This window comes from Drosophila grimshawi, unplaced genomic scaffold (genome assembly GCF_018153295.1).
Source record: "Drosophila grimshawi isolate 15287-2541.00 unplaced genomic scaffold, ASM1815329v1 contig_44, whole genome shotgun sequence".
Classification (NCBI taxonomy): Eukaryota; Metazoa; Arthropoda; class Insecta; order Diptera; family Drosophilidae; genus Drosophila; species Drosophila grimshawi.
Window position 1 is genome coordinate 6,381,720 of NW_025063240.1, and position 18,942 is coordinate 6,400,661.

An 18,942-nucleotide genomic window follows, 5' to 3' on the forward strand; every position below is an offset into this window, starting at 1 on the left:
GCGAGGATATTTTAAACCATGTTCCGGATTCCTCTTCTTAATGAATATTCCACATCAGCTTTATTAAATCGACTAAAAATTGCTGGCTTAGATTGATATTTTACTGATACTGCACGATATAATGTCAAATTTAATTCAGTGGTGCTAATAAATAAAAACTATAAGGTAAAAAATACAAAGTGATAATGAATATTTATTTACAAGCATGCATAAATATTTACACACGTTCTTTGCGTATATATCTATGTATCTATGTAATTTATAAAAAAAAATACAAATGAAAAAAAAGAAAAGAAAAAACGTATTATTCCAGGGATTGTGTGTATTATTTCCTAATGTATGTGTGCATGTGTGTGCATACATAGAATTTAAGTATGTAACGGTGTTTATATGTATGCTCGTTTGTATGCATATCAACATATCTAAAGCTACTCACCTCTCTTTACATACACACACACGTACATGTAAGCGCTTTATGCATGTGTGTAAGCATCTCACCCACAGCTGTTTTTTTTCTTTTTTTTTTGCTTTTATTGTCAGCTGCAGACAGTTGCAATTCGTAATATGTACAACGACTCCTCTAAAGGGGCACGATGCAGTGCGCATGTCCACGAAATTTGAGTTGCCGGTCGGGCTTCCAGGCCACACACACACACTTACATAGACACACCGGTGGCGAGACATGACGAACCAGCTGTTGTTGTAGTTGGTTAAATCGTGCCCGGTTCGGCAACCGGCTTCGGGTAAGTGACTTTCTCAGCTGTTTGCCGGCTGAGCGCAGGGAATTCAGCTGCAACATGGCTACTTGAGCTAGGGAGAATACACACACACACACACATTTGCATACATGTGTATTGTCTGGGCAAGTTTTGCCCTGGACGAGAAGCTGGGAGCCGGTTTTAAAGTTTGCCGGTTTATCTGTGTATCTCTCTTTCTCCCTCTCTCTCTCTCTCACTGCACTGGAATACTGTCTTTGTTCTCGCAACCGGAAAATTGCAAAAAAAGAAGCTAGCTGACACAGCAAAAGATACATACGTAGATACATGCATATATGTATAAATACATTTAAATATATATATAGGTACGTATATATATAGAATGTATCTTATTTGGAGGGGTTTTTATTTTATTGATTTTGTTTTTAACTGTGCAAATAAACAAAGATTTGCACATGGAAAAACTGTGGCCCAGCCTCAGTTTGCCTAAACCGAATCGGCATTCGGCTGCAGCGCTGCAGCAGCAACAGCAACGACAGCGGCAGCAGCAGTAGCTTTCCAAGCCAGACACTTTCCGCTTTCCATTCAGCACTGCAAGTCATTTAAAAGCCTCAACATTCAGCCATAAGTGCTCAAACGCAATCCAGTTAGAAGCCGGAACGGATCGCAAACGGAACGGAACATTTTGAGGCGCATCAAACATAATCAGAGTGTGTTCAGTGTTCAGTTTACCAGTGCCTGTCTGTGTCTTGTGTCAGTTGCAATTAATTGTGCCCCCAAGTCGTTGTTGTCGTGCCCCGCCCGTTGTGGAGAATGTCGCTAATACCATTTATACTTGATTTGGCCGAGGAGCTGCACGATATTAGTTTTAATCGCGGCGGCCTCGGCTTTGGTCTGGGCATGGAAATTGAAGATTTGGGCTTCGGTATGTATCCGATGGAGCAGCTGGCCGCCGCGACGGCTGCCACACAGCCACCACCACCGCCGCCGCCGCCGACCCAGGCCCAGCTACAGCATTCGCCATCGGCTGCTCAGCGTCGCGGCAACCGTCTCGCTCACTCGCACGGCCACTCGCAATTGCAGTCGTCATCGTCGTCAACCAATTCCAGCACCACACACTCGGTGCTTTGGGTGCCCATCAAGGGTCCGGGCGTGGGGCCACAGCCTGGACAGGTAGGGGTACAGGGACAGGGACAGCAGCATCAGCGTCATCATCCCTATGGTCGGGTGGCCGGCGCCAAGACCGTCTGCTGCAATAAGTCGCTGCTGGAGCTGGAGAAAGAGATGGGCGACAAGGTCAGCACTTCGAGTGGAACTGGCGCAGCTGGAACTGTCGCAGCTGGAGCTCTTGCAGCTGGAACTAGCGCAGCTGGAAATGTCAGCAAATCGGCATCGGCCTATTCGGTGGTCAATCGCAACGGCTTCCAGGTGAGCATGAACGTGAAGCAATTCGCCCCCGACGAACTCACCGTGAAGACCATCGACAATTGCATCGTCGTCGAGGGGCAGCACGACGAGAAGGAGGATGGCCATGGCGTCATTTCGCGTCACTTCATACGCAAATATATGCTGCCGAAGGGTTTCGAGCCAGCCGACGTGCATTCAACGCTCTCTTCGGATGGTATTCTTACTGTTAAGGCGCCCCCGCCGCCGCCCCCTGCCCCTAAGGCCAACGAGGAGCGACCCATCGAACGCGTCGTCGACATTCAGCAGCAGCAGCAACAGCAACAACAGCAGCAATCATCGACGTCGTCCAAGGATGGAAAAAGTGCAGTCAACGAAGTTGAGCAGCAGCAGCAGCAGAAGCAAAACCCGAAAATAGCTGCAGTCGTCGTCGCTGCGGCTGCCGATGTCGTCGCTTCGAAAGCTGAGCCGAAGAGCGCCGAAGAGCGTAATGGAAATGATGGCGGAGAGGCAACAGCAGAGGCCGAAGCCAGCGTTAGCGTCAGCGTCAGCGCAGCAGAGGAAACAACCAATGCAAAAACAAAAGAGAAAGAGAAAGAAAAAGAGACTGAAACTAAAACTGAGCCCGTTGTGCAAGCTTCCAAGACAACTTCGACTTCCACCTCGACTTCGACTTCGACTTCGACTGCCACTTCCAATGCCAATTCAACTTCCAATGGCAACAACAATGGCGAGCCGACAAAGCCCAAGCCGGAATTGAAGACCAAGTCAGTGGAATGTGTGGAGAATGCTGCGAGCGCCACTAGCGATGACAAGGAGGATTCCACCGATGCCGCCGTCAGCAGCAGCGGCACTGCTTCAACCGAGACCGATGAAATGAAGCCCGAAGATGCCAATGGCAATTCGTCCAATTCCAACTCCAACTCCAATTCAAGTTCCGATTCAAATTCGAAAGCGAATTCGACTGAGGCAAAGTCGGAAAAGGATGTGGGAGAAGAAGAAGACATGCCAGCCGCAAAGAAAGCAAAAACAGAAAATCAAGAGCCGCCAGTGGAACAAGATAAGTTAACTGAGAAGACCACAAAGGGTGCGGAAGAGATTGCCGCCACAGATGCGGCCATCTTGCTGGCCAAGAAACAGCAGCAGCAACAGCAACCGGCCAGCGAAAATGGTGCATCTGCCGGCGGCAAGGCTGAGGAGCCAGCTCTGGCAACTCTGGCCAAGTGAATGAAATACTTAAAAGAGAGACTGACTGATAAAGTTGATGCGCAAGCCACAAAATTAAAACTAAAAACTAAAAAACAAACAAACAAATAAGAAAAAGTAGAAAATCCACTTGGAATGCGTTTTATTCTATAAATGTTTTTTGTGTTTATCAATAATTCGCAATAAATACACACACAACATACAAACATATGTAATAGCAGCGAGAAGAGAAAATAGAGGAGAATTAGAGGCGAAGAGAGGCCAACTACGCTATAAAATTATGATTTCCTAAACACAAGTGTGAAACAATTACGACTACAAGTATTCAAGTAAACATAAGCACATTATGTACTTAACATTTAACAGTAAATAAAGATTCAAAAAGTGTGTCTTTGTGTGTGTTCTTTCCCTCTTGCCGGCAATTAAATTTATTCTATTTCTCTTTAGACGACCGGCATTTATAATTCTCTTCACACTACTCTCTAAATATTTCGACCCGTTTGTGGTGAATAACGTGCTCTCTCTCGCACATATACTTGAACTGTGCTGTGCGATGTTTTTTCGCTCTCACCACAAAAGTTGTGCGATGTTTCTGGAAGAGCAGCGTCTATAAAAAGAGGCGGCAAATGCAGTTCCGTTACAGTCGCAAGACAGTTATCATCAAGTGCATACAAACTTAACTTCGCTGTGCGAAAGAAAACCAAAAAGAAACGGTATCATTTCTAAATTTTTTTTTTCAAACACATTTACAGAAAAAGTACAAAGTTCAAATTACGAAAAAATGGCGTTGTCTAATTTGCTATCAATGGCTGAGGCACTGCAGCCTACCCGCAGCCACCTCGACTACGATTTCGGATTGGGAATGCATCCGCGCCAGCTACAAGCCTGGTGCACCACTCCTTCCCAGCCCCTGCTGGCTCCTTGGCAGTGCCAGGCCTGGCCATCGCCGGCCCATCGACGCTGCAAACGTGCAACTGCTGAAAATGGCGAAGGTTGGCCCGTCTGCCAGGTGGGCAAGGATGGATTCCAGGTGTGCATGGATGTCACCCAGTTTACGCCCAGTGAACTCTGCGTCAAAGTCGTCGAGAACTGCATTGTCGTAGAGGGAAAGCATGAGGAAAGGGCGGATGATCACGGGTACATCTCACGGCATTTTGTGCGTCGCTATTCCATTCCCAAGGGCTATGAGGCAGACAAGGTGATCTCCTCGCTGTCCTCGGATGGCGTACTCACGATCAATATGCCCAAGCCACAGGCGATTCAGGACAAGTCCAAGGAGCGTGTGGTGCAAATCCAACAAGTGGGTCCCGCTCATCTCAATGTCAAGCAGAACGATGTGGATCACAAGCAGCAAAACGATCCAAAATCCAAGTCGGGCACTGGCAACACCAAGTAGAATCAATCATCAATCAGCCTTTCATCAGTCATCCTCATTCATCATTCATATTTATTGTAACGAGCAAAGACTAATTATGCATTTCTTCAAATAAACCAATTTTAAGAGCATTAAATTTCGAGTTTTTCAATTATTTTCCTCTTTTTTTTAATCTGAAATATTTCAATAAAATTCGGATTTAGTTTTTGCATATTTTCTTTTTTTGTGTAAATCCTAAGATTTAGTAAAATTTAAAAAAAAAAATAGTTTTTCAATTATTAACTTTTTTTAATTCTGAAATCTGAAATTTAATAAAATTCAGATGTAAACCTTGAAAAAGAATAGTTTTTTAATTATTTCTCCTTTAAAAATCTGAATAAAATTAAAAAGTTGGTATTAAATCGGAAAAATAATAGTTATTTAATTTGTAGCCTATTTTTTGTGTTGTAACTTTGAAAATGATTATTAAAATTCAGATGCAATTTGAATTGGTTCCCATTTTTTTTTTCTGAAATAGATTTAAGACACGCAACAAATTCTCTTTGGGATAGTGTTATAATTGTTTTGCACATATTTATTTAAATATTTTGTAATGCATAATAAAAATGTAGTTGTCCAGTTTTCTGTTGTTTGCTGTTTGTTGTTTTTTATTTGTAATGCTCGGCAATTTGTCGCCATCATAAGTATACATTATGCACATATATATATATATATATATATATATATATTTATATATATATATATGTAGAGAGAGAGCTGGTTGAAAAGCTGCCTTGAAAATGCTCCCGGATGGAGCCTTTTGCGCATTTATTTATTTATTTATTTATTTATAATCATCAAAATGCGATTAATTATTCGTTTTATGTTTTTCTTTTTTTGGTTGCTTTGTTATTAAATATTGAAATATACTATTTGCATTGATTCTTGTTGCTGCTGTTGTTAATATTATTATTAATGTTTATGTTAAATTAGGTTTTTTGTTTTATGTGTATATATATTCAATGACGCTTAATCACAGATCAATTTTTTAAAATTTTCATTTGACTTAGAAGTTAAGAAACAAAATACAAAATGTCACAAAGTCCACGTCTTTGCCTATATAATCATTGTATATATATATATATGCATATATATCTGGAGCTACACATAAACAAATTTGGCTTAGGCAGCGATGGGGAGGGCGAGGGGCAATATAAATATATATATATTTATTTGCAGCATATATATTTATATATATAGGAAATTGGGAAATTAATTGCCGCATCCAGTTGCAAATATGTCTGTACATATTGTAGATTTAGTCGGTATATACATATAGTTAAATATATATATAAGATGTAAGTTTCATTTGTTGTCTGTTCAGTGCCTGAATGACTCTATATATAGATGCATGTTGTTTGGTTTTTAATCAAATGAATTAATATATTTGTTTTATTTAATTGTTTTTCTTTTTTATATTTTTCTTTTTTCTTGTTATCTTTGTATTTGCAGTCTCAAAATTGTTTATGGGCTTTTGTTGAACATGCTTTCACGAGATACGAAATTAAATAGGAAAGTGATTGCGATACAAATAAGATGCGAACTGAGTCTGGTTACATTTATCAATATTATTATTATTATCATGGCCAGACCAGTGTTAAATATTTTCAGTATGATAAGGATAAGGGTGAGACACAGAGGACGAATATGATGGATTCGATGATGGATGATGCTAGTGTGGAGCGGTTAACAATCACTTTTTGATGAGACTTTCGCAGCTGCTGCTGAGATTTGGCAACGATTTGAAGGACAAACGCGAACGATCCATTTGCGCCGCATTCGCCGTCGATGAGCTGCTGGTGTTGGCGATGCCAGCTCCAGTATTCGTTTCATCCACGCCCTTGTCAAAGGAGCGACGCAAGACGAGCTGCTGCTGCTGCTGATGATGATGATGGGGATGATGGGGATGCTGCTGGTGATGGCTGGCGTAAGCGGCTGGCGGTGATAGCGGCGAAGTGGGCAACTCAATATCCAGCACAGTAACACCGACACCGCCAGCGCCGCCAAGGTCATCATCATCATCATTGTCATCGTCGTGAGGAAGCATGGCTTCCCGTTCCAGCTGCAGCTTGGTGTCCGAATAGCGACGCATATTCAGCCCGTTACCCGCCGTCAGTTGACAATCGGAGGCCGAGGTGGCACAGCAGCTGAGACCCGTCGTCGTTGTTGACGTTGTTGTTGGCTCCTGCTCCGCGTGGCGATAGTCGATCTTTGGTGGCGTGCTGTAGTCATAGGTGAGTGGCGTGGCCACGCCCACGCACAGGGGCGAGTCATTGAGTATATCACGGTTCTCCAGGAAAATGGACGAATTGGAGTAGCGCTTCGACTGATGCGGCTTATACGCAAATCCGCCCAAGCCATTTGCAACAGCATGCGAAACGCCAGAGCTTATTGAAGGCGCCTTGTGCTCACCGCTGCCTGCAACGTGTCGTTTAACAAATGTGTGTGGCATGGAAATTAGAAGTGCAACACATACCACTGAAACTGCTTAGCTGCATGGCGTGCTCGCGTCCCGTGTCCGTGGAGATGCCGCTAGCGCTGAGATCCTGCCGCGAGCCCGCGCACATATCGGTGGCCGAGCCACGACTGGAGCTCTCCGAATGCTCGAGGACATTGTGTATGGAATCGTGGAACGGCGTCATGCTGCCCGAGCCCTGCGGACACGGCCGGAACGAGGAGATCTGTGAGACGACATCGTCCAGTGCCCAGTCGCGATCGTAATTGTGCTGCGACTGCGAACACTCAATGTTGGCCGCCACCGCCACCTGGCCTAGTTGTTGTCCCTGTAGCTGCTGCTGCTGCAGCTGCTGGCGCTGCGCATGCGCATCCTCTTCGGTCTGGGTGCCGGCACTGCTGCTGCCGCACTGTTGCACCACATCCAGCTGCAGCATGTGATGCGGCGAAGCATTCAACAGACGCTGCTGCAACTGCAACTGCATTTGCTGTTGATGCGGATGCGAATGCGGATGCAGACCCGTTGCGGAAGAGGCATTGTCTAAGCCACCGCAACTGGAGTCGTGGACGGCATGTCCAGCGCCGCCGGATGCATTTATCTCGACGGTGCCACCGCCGAGTGGACCATGTCCACCCAGTGAACTGTGCCTCTCCCTGAACTGATGATGGGCAGCAACGGGCGATGGCGGCGCCAAAGGATGGATCTTCTCCGGTGCATTCTGGATGAGCAGGATTCTGCAATAGAAATTTGGGCATATGCAACATTAGAAATATACTTCAAAAAGAGATTGAGACAAAACTTGTGCCACATTTTCAATAAAATATAAAACTTAAATTAAACCTTTTACTAATCTAATAATAGAAAATTAAAATAAGATATTGAGAAAAGCTAAGGACCAAATTGCAAATACAATACTCGATTAAATCAAATCTGTTCAAAATAAAAAAGTTAAAAAAGACAAGAGCCGCATTTTAAATATATTGTAATTATAACACAAAAAACGGTTGTCAAATTTACACATTATCTGCATACTTTGGGGAATGCCCCTAATGCTCTCAAGCTTTCAATTGTTTCTTTGTTTGAAACGCCTGTTATAAATTAATATATTTTATTTGGGTATTTACCACCAAATTCTTGGAATTTGGCTGATTTGAGACTCAACTGTGTGTTTTGTGTTTGTTCTCTAAAAATACATTTCTGCTTGTCGCTTCCGTTAGAATATATCAATGCCTTGACCATGTAGGTCACTTTGTACATTGAAATTTTACTATTGAAGAAAATAAACAATATAATGCATATAAACTGTGCCAAAATGAGTGATGCTTACAATCGATTTTGCACGAAGAAGAAGTGAACTTTATGATGTGACAAGTCAATCGATAAATCCGATGAATAATGCAATTAAATACTTCTAATAGCAGGCAGACGAGTAATGTAGGTAACAGGTCACTGTAATAACAGCTGTAACATAATATGTAACCAGTGTACATAACATACGATATCGATATCGGTCGATATCGATGAGGCGATCAACAGCTTTAAGCAGATTAGCTTCAGATCGTTACGAATAAAGTGAATGGGCAGCCGTGTTTGGCTTTCTCTGCTACAATTTTTTATGTTCGTGCAAAATTCAAAAGGTATTTGAAATAGGGAGACATCAAATTTAAAAGCAGCTGCTCTGGGCTTATTGAGACGGACAAAGCGATAGAGATGCGAGATTAAAGCTGATTCCACATATTTTTTCCAGGCCCTTGCAAAATTTAAATAACAGTTTCTATAGCTGCCTTGTGCGGCCATTTTGTCTGTGGTCCTTTTTGGGGGCATCTGTAGTTGGACTACTCGCCTGTTGAGTGCCTTCCAGCGACGGCAGAGATGCAAATAGGCCTTGCACTGAATGTACAAGAAGACAACGCCGCCAGTGAGGCCAACGGTGACAACGGCCAGCTTTGTCCAGAAGGGCCAATCTGTGTGTGTGTGTGTGTGGGAGGGTGCAGAAAGAGAACAAAAAGAAATTGTTAAGGCATTGTCTTATGTGATAGGCAGTAGAGAGCAAATATATACATATATATTTATTTGTGTTGTACAAACCAATCTTTCCATTGTTGACATCATCGGCGGCCCGCTCGATGAGCACACAGAGCGACCAGATGACGCAAAGTGCGGCCGCACAGTGGAAGAGCACCGTGCAGCACAGCCGGCGACGCTCAATGCTGGAGATGTCAAGGCTGCGCCACTGCGTCAACCGCAATGCAATCGATGAGAGAGGGAAGCCAAACAATGTGCACAACAGAAAAATCAAATACATATTTATATATATGTATGCGACAGAGATAAACAGAAAGAAAATAAATTAGTTTGAATACATATATGTATAATATATATATACAGATTAGATGACCTACCTCGTTGAAGGGCTTGATTTTGGTGTGCATGATGAAGGGGAACTTGCATAGTTCGCAGGAGTTGGTCGCCGATGCAGTTAGCCACTGTTGCAAACATGCCTGGTGCACATACTTCAGGCTGCCCGAGCAGTAGCAGGGCGTCAGCAGTGGATTCATTGAATCGCTTTCGCAGTGACAGATGCGACAAATATCGCCGCTATTCTGTGAGGCCTGACTGCTACCCGAGCCGAATCTGCAATAAATAAATTGGGTCTTCATTAGCATGTGGCAACAGTGTGAAATCGAAATGTGTGTGTGGGTGGTTCGTGACCTTTAACGGGATACTCAAACCAGATTACTTGATGTGAAATGCCAGCCATTTGATGCCAGACTTTATTGGCAGCGAAAAGAACCGCACAACAGACCCATACCCGTGCCCATGCACGTGCCCGCAACCGGACAGCTACTAGCCTGATGTCTTTGTTCGATGTTTCAACAAAGGATTGCCTGGGGTCATGGCAGTGCCCGGTTTTGGGGGATGCGGAGATGTGTGTGCTCTGGTCTCTCATTATGTCGATATATATGTATATACTAATATTATTGTATGGATAAACATTTTAATAATGTACGACAATGTCTACTTTGGCCAGTAAACAAATTTTGAATTCTTGGTTTGGCATCTTTTTTATTGGGGGGTTTATATTCTGCAATTGAATACCTCTTGATATTTGATAGAACTTATTTAATTTAATTTTTAAGTAGCATATAATTATATTTCATTTTTAATTTTATTATATTTACTGAATTATTCTTTAATTTTAAAGTAAATTTAATATAATGAATTATTTTTGTATTTTCTGCGTCAATATCAAATTTATAATTTAATTTAATTTAAAGTGTAAACTGATATTAGTCGACATTAAAAAAAAATATATGTATTAATAATTCATTTGAGATAATAATACAAATTTGCTGACTCGGATTCGACAGAAATTTGAGCAACAATGTAATCTTTCCAAGTAATGGTGGTCAAATATAAAACATACAAAACATCCAGCTAGCAACTATAAAATATGGGCGAATACAAATGATAAGCTCGTGCCAGCTCCGCAAAATAATAATAAAAAGAAACATCGCTCGCAGCTGTAGTCATCTGTTTTGGATGGTGCCTATCACCCACCCACCCACACACGCCTTTGTCAAACAAGTCAATCAATTCACAACGCAATTTGTGGCCGATCTTGAACTGAATGCATATATGCACATATAGTCACGTTTTTTTTTCCAGAGGAGGGTGTATTAATACGCGAGTAATGCACTTGCAAAAAAGTGGTATAAAACCAAAAAACGCGTCAAGACCTTAAACATATTAGCATTATTTTTAAACTTTTGTTTAAACAACTTATATAGAGAATCTACTGAAATAAAAATAATCCAGAATGAGTTGTTTATTAAAATCCAAATTAGAAAATAAAGTAATGCTTTTATATATCATTAATATTGGTCAGTTCATTTCAAAACTCAAAATAAATCATATGTCATGCATATTTTATTTCCAATCTCTAATTAAAATAAAAAGCAGTCCTTCAGTTTAGAGTTAACTAAATAAACTTTAAGCTGTGGCTGTTGTTAATGCAAAATGCTTAATTTGTATTTAATGTTTACATTTTACCTGAATTTTGAGATCGCCTTCAACATTGTCTGTCCGTTTTGGTAAACGCAGATAATGAAACACAATTTGATCTGAATTTGAGGACGGCGAATCAAATACGAACACTAAACTTATCTTGTGCTAATTGACGCAATGAAAAAGCAATTAAATTATTTATTTATATATTGGCTTTTCTGGCTTTCAGTTCAATCTCTTATCAGCGTTTGCTACAATTTTTGAATTCGGTTCAACTTTATTTAAATACACTTTATTAATTATATCCCACTTTCGTAATGACAAAAACCTTTAGTATTTATAACAATATTCAATATTCTGATTAATATTTCAGAACACTGAGTTTCTTTAGAATCCCCTATTCAAAGAAATGTGCATAAAGCAACAAAATTTAATTTTGAAAATATTTTTCTTAAGAAATTTTCTTGTACTCAAACAATTTTGACTTGTAATCACGACAATTCCAGCTTTTCAGTGAATAGCAACTAAACTTGTCACGAATTTTATATCCATTGAGACCATGGATAAAAAGGCATAGTGATTTTCAGCAAATATATGTGATATATATTCTTAATCAGGTCGACAACCGTCCGTCTGTACGAACACTTCAAATTTGGAACATTGTTTCTCGAATACCACGCACAGATCAAGTTTGCTTTATTTTATAGATATCTGTCCCCGGTTTAAAAACAATCGATACTTTGACATGGTTATCAAGATAGTTCTGTTAAATACGATTGTGTGTGGATAATTATTTTCATATATATATATATACATATATGTAAGTGAAAGCAGAGCATGCTTACATTTGAGTGTGCAAAACTTTTAAAGAGAGATTTAGCAATAAAGATAGGAGGTATTTGACAGCTGAGTGCAGGGTATATTGTATAGCCGACTCGACTGCAGTATTCTTACTTGTTTCTTTTTTGTCTGTGTTTTATTATTATGAATCTAATCTAAAAGAGTACGTCTATTTTTAAAATTTCCCGTATTTGTTTGTTTCCGAGTTCTCAGTTTGCCCTTATTTACAGAGTGCCGCCAATTAATATTAATACTCAATTTGTATATAAATTAGAATACTTCTATTGAGGTGTCAAGGCTACGGGCGTCAATTATAATTATGCCATAAATGAATATGCAGGCAGCAAAGTAGCTGTCCAATTTCAATTCAAGTTGCGTTTTGTTGTTGTCATAGCGAGCGCAATTAGTTGAGTGTGCCACGTGCCACTATCATTAGGTGGGGCGGGGTGAGGGCGGGTTACGACCACACTAGTGTCTAACTACAGCGAGTGCTGGTCAATTGGCCAAAAATGAGGAGTAACCGAAGTGGGCAGCAAAGAGGGGAACTTTTACTTTCCGCCTCAAACACGGCGCCATTGGATTTTAGAGTTCAGACAGCAAGTGCGTGATTGTGTCCAAGGACAAAGCAGGACACACACACTCGCACACACACACACACACAGTGGACACAGTCAGGCAGCCAAGCGTTTAATACTATTGCTGTTGTGCCGAACCACTGCCGGTTGTCATCACATTTGTTGTGGGTCTGTGCCTGGGTCTGGAGGCCATGGTCACGAAGTATATTGAGTGGCCTTGGATCAATAAAACGCATTTGAAAAGTGTGGAACAGGAGCCATAGCAGAGCACCCAGATGCTTATAAAGTACACATATATTATATGTTTATTAAGTACACAGAGCAAAAAACACTGTGCGCCATTTCAGCTCACTAAACGAGTGAAATTACAAATTACAAAAGTATTTAGAACTAATTTCAAGTTTCAATTGATTTTAAAATATGTAAATGTATATTTTTTGTACAGATACAAAGTGTTTGAGACAAGTAATGTAGCTTTGGACTCGTATTCCTATTAAGTATTCTTTATTTCCCCACGATTCCCTATAATTCATTTGTATTACTTGTTTTCTAGTTGCTCTGTGCTCGTTTCGAGTAAATCATTACAAAGTCAAATATTGTTTATTTTAATTTACATACTTGACTGTATGTAACGATATTTTTTCCCTTGTGTATTTGTATCTATATCTCTAATCGGCATATTTTCTATCTACATAAGTAAACCTCATTTAGCTAGTTGGTTATCCTTTTGGGTAACTGGAGCCCATTTATATGCATACATATATCTCAACTATGATGGCTGCCAATTTTGTGACTTCATTGGTTAATAGGCTCAGGAGCCGAAAGAACACAACAATTGGCGCCAGACTGGCGACATTCCCCTTCTGCATTTGTGTACATCATCTTTTATAGCTGAAAGTGCTGAAGGAGGCTGACGGCTGCCACCACTGCAGAATTTGATGGGTTGACACAGTCGATGTTTGTTTGCGCAATAAACAAATTTAGCTTAATTAGTGAATACATAAAAATCATGTCACACATAAATTAATGTCTATGCCACTGCCACACAATAAACACACATGCCACACCAGAAGAACGAACAAAGGAAACGCAATTTAACTTAGGAGGAAATGTATTGTCAAAATTTATCGATTCCACAGATTAATCCGTTTTTTAACCCCCGGATCACATACCAGAAACAAGCAGCACAAGAAACAAAAGGTCAATGCATTGGTTTATTTGATTTTATTTTTATACATGCCTCTTTATGTTGGACTTATCGCAGCTTTTTTTAGGGACTTTATGGATTGTATTGGTTTATTTTTATTTAGACATTATGAATATGACTGTATATTTGGTATTTATTGCAGCTTTTAATGGCTTTTATAGCGACAGCTATTTGGCAAACTATTAGATATATACTTTATATTACAGTATAGCTTACCGCTTATCGCTCCGATAAGATAAGCCTTAATACCAAACAGCAATAAAAATGTATGTAAGTACGTAAATGCGTGCGCATTTATAACACACAATAGGAAATTGTTTGTAGGACGGCGAATAATAAAAAAATGGGCTTCTTTCTCAACCTAGACTATAGAAATTCAAGTATATTTTATTGCAATGCGACTTATAAATTTCCATACCCATAAAGTAAATGTTATTAAACATTTAAGATTTGAACAGTATATCATTTAAATGACCGCAGCGGGTCACTGGCTTATCCTGTCTTTAATGATCCTCAGATCCCTTTTGATTGATATGCTTACAATGAAACCACAGATTTTGGATTCAAGGGCATCCGGAAACTAATATGACTTCGTTTATGCCTCAACGTGAGAAAACAAAAATGTTTGTGGTACAAACATCGTATCTTTTTATTTGTTTTGGCATTCTCCTACTAATTACAAGTTATATTATTTTAAATGCTACTTAAGCACAAACTTCTTTGTTTGAGTGTTGTATTTTTTTTTAGTTTTCCAAAAATGTGCAACACTAAAACACTGTAGACACCCAGATGCAACGATATGATTTAAATAGTTTGCTGAAGCACCCAGAGCTTTTTTTTCTTACGCATTTGTGCACTTAAATAAAATAATAAAACGTGGACTGAGTTGGTACATAACTAATAATTGTAATAAGCAAGCAAATGCATGCAAAACTATCGCATTTCATGTTTGGGACAGGTGCAAATTTCAACAGAGCTAAAAGAGAAAACAAAGACAAATACAAATACAACATTCGTTTTCTTTGTTGTAGTTGTGTGACAAGCTTCCGTTTGCAACAAAAAACACTTGATTTGTTGCTGTTGCTGTTGTTGCACATACCCTTTTTGAAACGGCTTCCGCTGCCCGCTTTGCGTGGTGTCCAAACATATACATATATATATGTTTATACATACATATACACATATATATATATACATATTTATATGAATACGTATATAATGGCCATATTAATATGGGCAATAGAAATGCGCATGTATTCGGTTTCATGTGTAATAATCAGTGAGCGGGCTATCAAAGCAATCAACAATTCAATCAATTGTATTACTCGAATAGAGTTTGTCCCCTGCACATGAGACATGAGGTAATTAATAGCGCCCTTCTGTGGGGAGTGGGAGGGGTTGACGGTTGTCATACTCCCATGGTGATTGTGATTGTCATTTGGGCCGCAGCATGCGTAATAATTTCGAATCGAATGACTTGCAAAACAGTATACAAATAATATTGTTTATTTTTGGATTATCACTCAATTAGTACTTCTCAGAAGTGTACAAAAAGAAGATGAAGAAGCAGAGCAACTTAATAAAGCCACAAAGATATGTGCAAAGAAATGTATATTATATATATATATATATATTTGGGAGTGTTATCAATTTAGTTCGCTTTTGCTTTGCCTTTTTTATACCCTGAACCCATTGAAAATGGATAAAAAGGGTATAATGTAATATAATAATTGTGCAAATGTATGTAACAGACAGAAGGAAGCATCTCTGACTCCATAAAGTACATGCACTCGAGATCACGATTAACAGCCGAGTCGATATAGCGATATCAATCTGATCGCAGAAACTATAAACAGCTAAAAACCACGCGCAGATCAAGCTTATTTAACTGGCTCCGTTTTTCGAAGATGTATTCATTTCGATTTCCGATGACAATCTTAACGGCAGACGCTTCTAACTACACACAATAAGCCGCAAGTATAACAACATGCGCTGACTTTGCTTTTTTACTCTTCAATGCCTATTCATGCGAAAGACTTTTAAAGTGTGATTTGGCAATAAAAGTAGAATTTATTTAACATGCTGACTGCAGGGTATATCGCCGAAGATCATTCGACTACAGCATTTTTACTTGGATTTTTTTTGTTACTATTGTCTTTAACGGTGCTTTGTTTTGACTATTGTTTACATTTCATATTTTTTTATTTGTGTAGTCACTTAATTTTAAGCCAACCGGTTTGGGCTGAGCGCCGATGGCCGTTTAGCATATTCTATATGTAAAATTAATTTTACTTTTGCTTAAACTCTTCCTCTGCCAAGCTAACTGCGTTACAAATCAATCAGCAATGGTATGTATGTAATAAAAAATAAATAAAAATAAGTGAAATCCATACAATGTGAAAGATATCACGTTCTCTTTTTCGTACGTTGATCCGCTCACGTACGAACCACACGGACATGTAGCGGGAGAAGAAAAGGTGTAGGTGTGCACTGAAAGCTCAACGAAGCGTCAAGGTCATTGTGCAGTCACTCACACACACACACAGACACAAACAAACTCTCTCTCTCAAATACTTGGAGTGCATAGCAAGCGAAAAATGCAGCAAACGCCAAAAAAGAGCTTAATTTATTCCTTAACAGCTGCGATTTTTAGCCTCTGCGAATGTCGAAAGGTGCGAAGACCGAATATTGCCGAGAGATCGAGCAGTTCGTGCACGACTCGGATTTTACGGCATTGCCAACATGCATCAGATTTACCAATACTTATCTAAATGTTGGTAAAATGTAAATGAAAGCAAGTAATTTTTTAATCATTAATTAATGAAATTCATTGGATTTCCGCTATATAAATTTGTCTTACAAATGTATAAATATATTGAATATATTTATTTTGTAAAAGTGCATGAAATCTAATTATGAATCAATTTTTATTCATTTCCCTTGGGGTTTCCAAAGATATAAAAAACGAAAACAATTCAAATCAGAGTGTGATCCCCCGCAGAAAACAGAGCCTAATAGGGAACCACACAACATTTGATATATATTTATTGTTGCACTCGTGAATGTTATCAGTTCATACTTCGTACTTTTAACAAGTTTATTAGAGCTTGTGTAAATATTTGGGCGAATTGGCAAAGCCGCTGCACAAACAAGGAACAAAAACACAAGTAAATATTTATCAGCAGCAGCAACAACAAGATTTCCACAACATTTACTCAGATATTTAGATTGTGTGGCGCTGATAAGAGGATAAGTTCAGGTGTGGACATGTTGAGTCTTTGTGGTCATAATGTCTTTCAGGCAGTTGACTGGCGTATAAATTAAAATGACGCCATAATTATGGCCAAGTTAAATGTGCAACACTAGAAACACATGAATGAATGGCTAAATGATGGGGAGGGAAGGGGCGGGGTGTATTATAATCGAGAGTTGAGATTGTAAATCAAAGCAATTAGACGTCGAGTGTCAGCTGTCAGTTGTCACTCGATCATCTTTATATATGCACATATTAATCCGAGAATTTGCATATCAATTGAAGCGCTCCATTAACACCTATATCACATCACATCACATCTCATCGGAATTAGGTATTTACAACTACCTAGGGCTATGTAAATGTAGTCGTAGTATAAATAATTAAATTATTATACAAATTCAGCTCCATCTCTTTCTATATTCTGTTGCTATTCATATGCTATCAGTTTAATTGCCATCATTACCATTAACGATATGGGATTACATTAATAAACTTGGACTCTGAGTGTTTTAATTGTTTGTTTTTTTATTTATGTCTGATCAGATCTGAAAGATTGAATCGACGGCGGCTTCTGTGTTTCAATGTCGGTGACTAATCAGTTCTGGCCAAAAGTGGAATTGAACTGTTGCCAAATTTCGTGTTATCCCTTTAAATTTTATTAAGCCAAAAATAAAATGAAAAATAGCTACCATATTATAAAATAATAGAAATTAAATAGCTACGTAAACAAACCATCTACTATAATATTCTTATTTTTAATTTAATGTAATATATCCTTGTATTTCTTTGTGTCGACTGACTTTAGTTGGCGTTAAATAAATAAATAATTAAAAATATATATATTTCTAAATACATTTTGCCCCTATAAAAAAATAAAATTAGCTGCTTATCACTGCATAATTTAGACAATTTCGATTTGACGTGCGACAACGGTTGGCAAATTTGGGATATTTGGCAACACTTCGAAACTCACCTGACATTTGCGTAATGTTGACCGGAGCCGCCTGTGCTCCAATCGACGTGCTCAATATCCGATGTGGCTTTAGCGTTCTCGCACGACATTCTTGGCTGTGTGTGTATGTGTTTCTATTGTTGTTGTTATTCCCGTTTTTTTGTTGCTGATGTTTTATGCTTTGCATTCAAAAGGATGCTTTAGTTTGTGGAGAAATCTGGTCACTCTCCTTTTCGTTTCTTTTTTATTGTTGCTGACCGCCGCCTTTGACCCTTGCAAAGGGCCTGGGCGCTGCTCTCGATAAACGATATACGATTTGTGTTTTTGTTATTGTTATTGCTGCTGTTATTTGTATTTGTATTGGTGCATTTTTGTTTGTTTTCAAATTGCTGCTGCTGCTGATTTATATTTATAGCAAACGCCTCCCTTGATTGATGATGCTTTTCTTGTTTTTTTTTCACACTCGTTCGTTGACTTCACGGCGTTTTTGTTTTGACCGGAACTTACTTCGATTTTTAGCAAAATTAAATTACTAAATATTTATTGCACTTTGACGTGCGTTGTTTATTTCTTAGGCAGTGAACTTCAATAAATTTATGTTCGAGTTTCTTAGTGTGTGTGTGTGTGTTTGTGAGTATGTGTGTGTGTTTTGTGCGTGTGTCTATTATTATATATTCTGCTGATGCACAAATGTATTATTTAATTTGATTTACAAATACGCAATTACACGAGCCAACAATGCCAACCTAAGCTTGCTTTGCGCTAGATTGCACATATTTCCATAAATTTCGGAATTGGAAGCAATCTGCTCATATTACAAATAAAACAAAGACATTTTTGACTCAACCTGCGACAAAAACGCACTTGCACAAACGAGGGCTGCGACAACACTGACAGTATGGCCGCATA

At 39.2% G+C, this 18,942-nt stretch overlaps 3 protein-coding genes across 3 annotated transcripts; 2 read left to right on the top strand and 1 right to left on the bottom strand.

The window, feature by feature from the left end:
- Positions 1-1,380: 1,380 nt before the first annotated feature.
- Positions 1,381-3,713, top strand: LOC6558960 (heat shock protein 67B1). Its single transcript, XM_001985048.2, has one exon. It carries the CDS (start codon positions 1,530-1,532, stop codon positions 3,345-3,347), a length of 1,818 nt encoding a protein of 605 aa, XP_001985084.1. The 5' UTR covers positions 1,381-1,529; the 3' UTR covers positions 3,348-3,713.
- A 257-nt stretch (positions 3,714-3,970) lies between these two features.
- On the top strand, positions 3,971-4,837 carry LOC6558964 (heat shock protein 23). Its single transcript, XM_001985047.2, has one exon. The coding sequence runs from the start codon at positions 4,108-4,110 to the stop codon at positions 4,720-4,722; it is 615 nt and encodes a 204-aa protein (XP_001985083.1). The 5' UTR covers positions 3,971-4,107; the 3' UTR covers positions 4,723-4,837.
- A 1,311-nt stretch (positions 4,838-6,148) lies between these two features.
- On the bottom strand, positions 6,149-18,920 carry LOC6558975. The gene is made up of 6 exons (XM_001985046.2): positions 18,055-18,920; positions 9,598-9,829; positions 9,284-9,428; positions 9,039-9,159; positions 7,217-7,929; positions 6,149-7,158 (listed from the first exon to the last, which is right to left on the bottom strand). The coding sequence occupies exons 1-6, from the start codon at positions 18,141-18,143 to the stop codon at positions 6,434-6,436; spliced, it is 2,025 nt and encodes a 674-aa protein (XP_001985082.1). The 5' UTR covers positions 18,144-18,920; the 3' UTR covers positions 6,149-6,433.
- Positions 18,921-18,942: the final 22 nt, after the last annotated feature.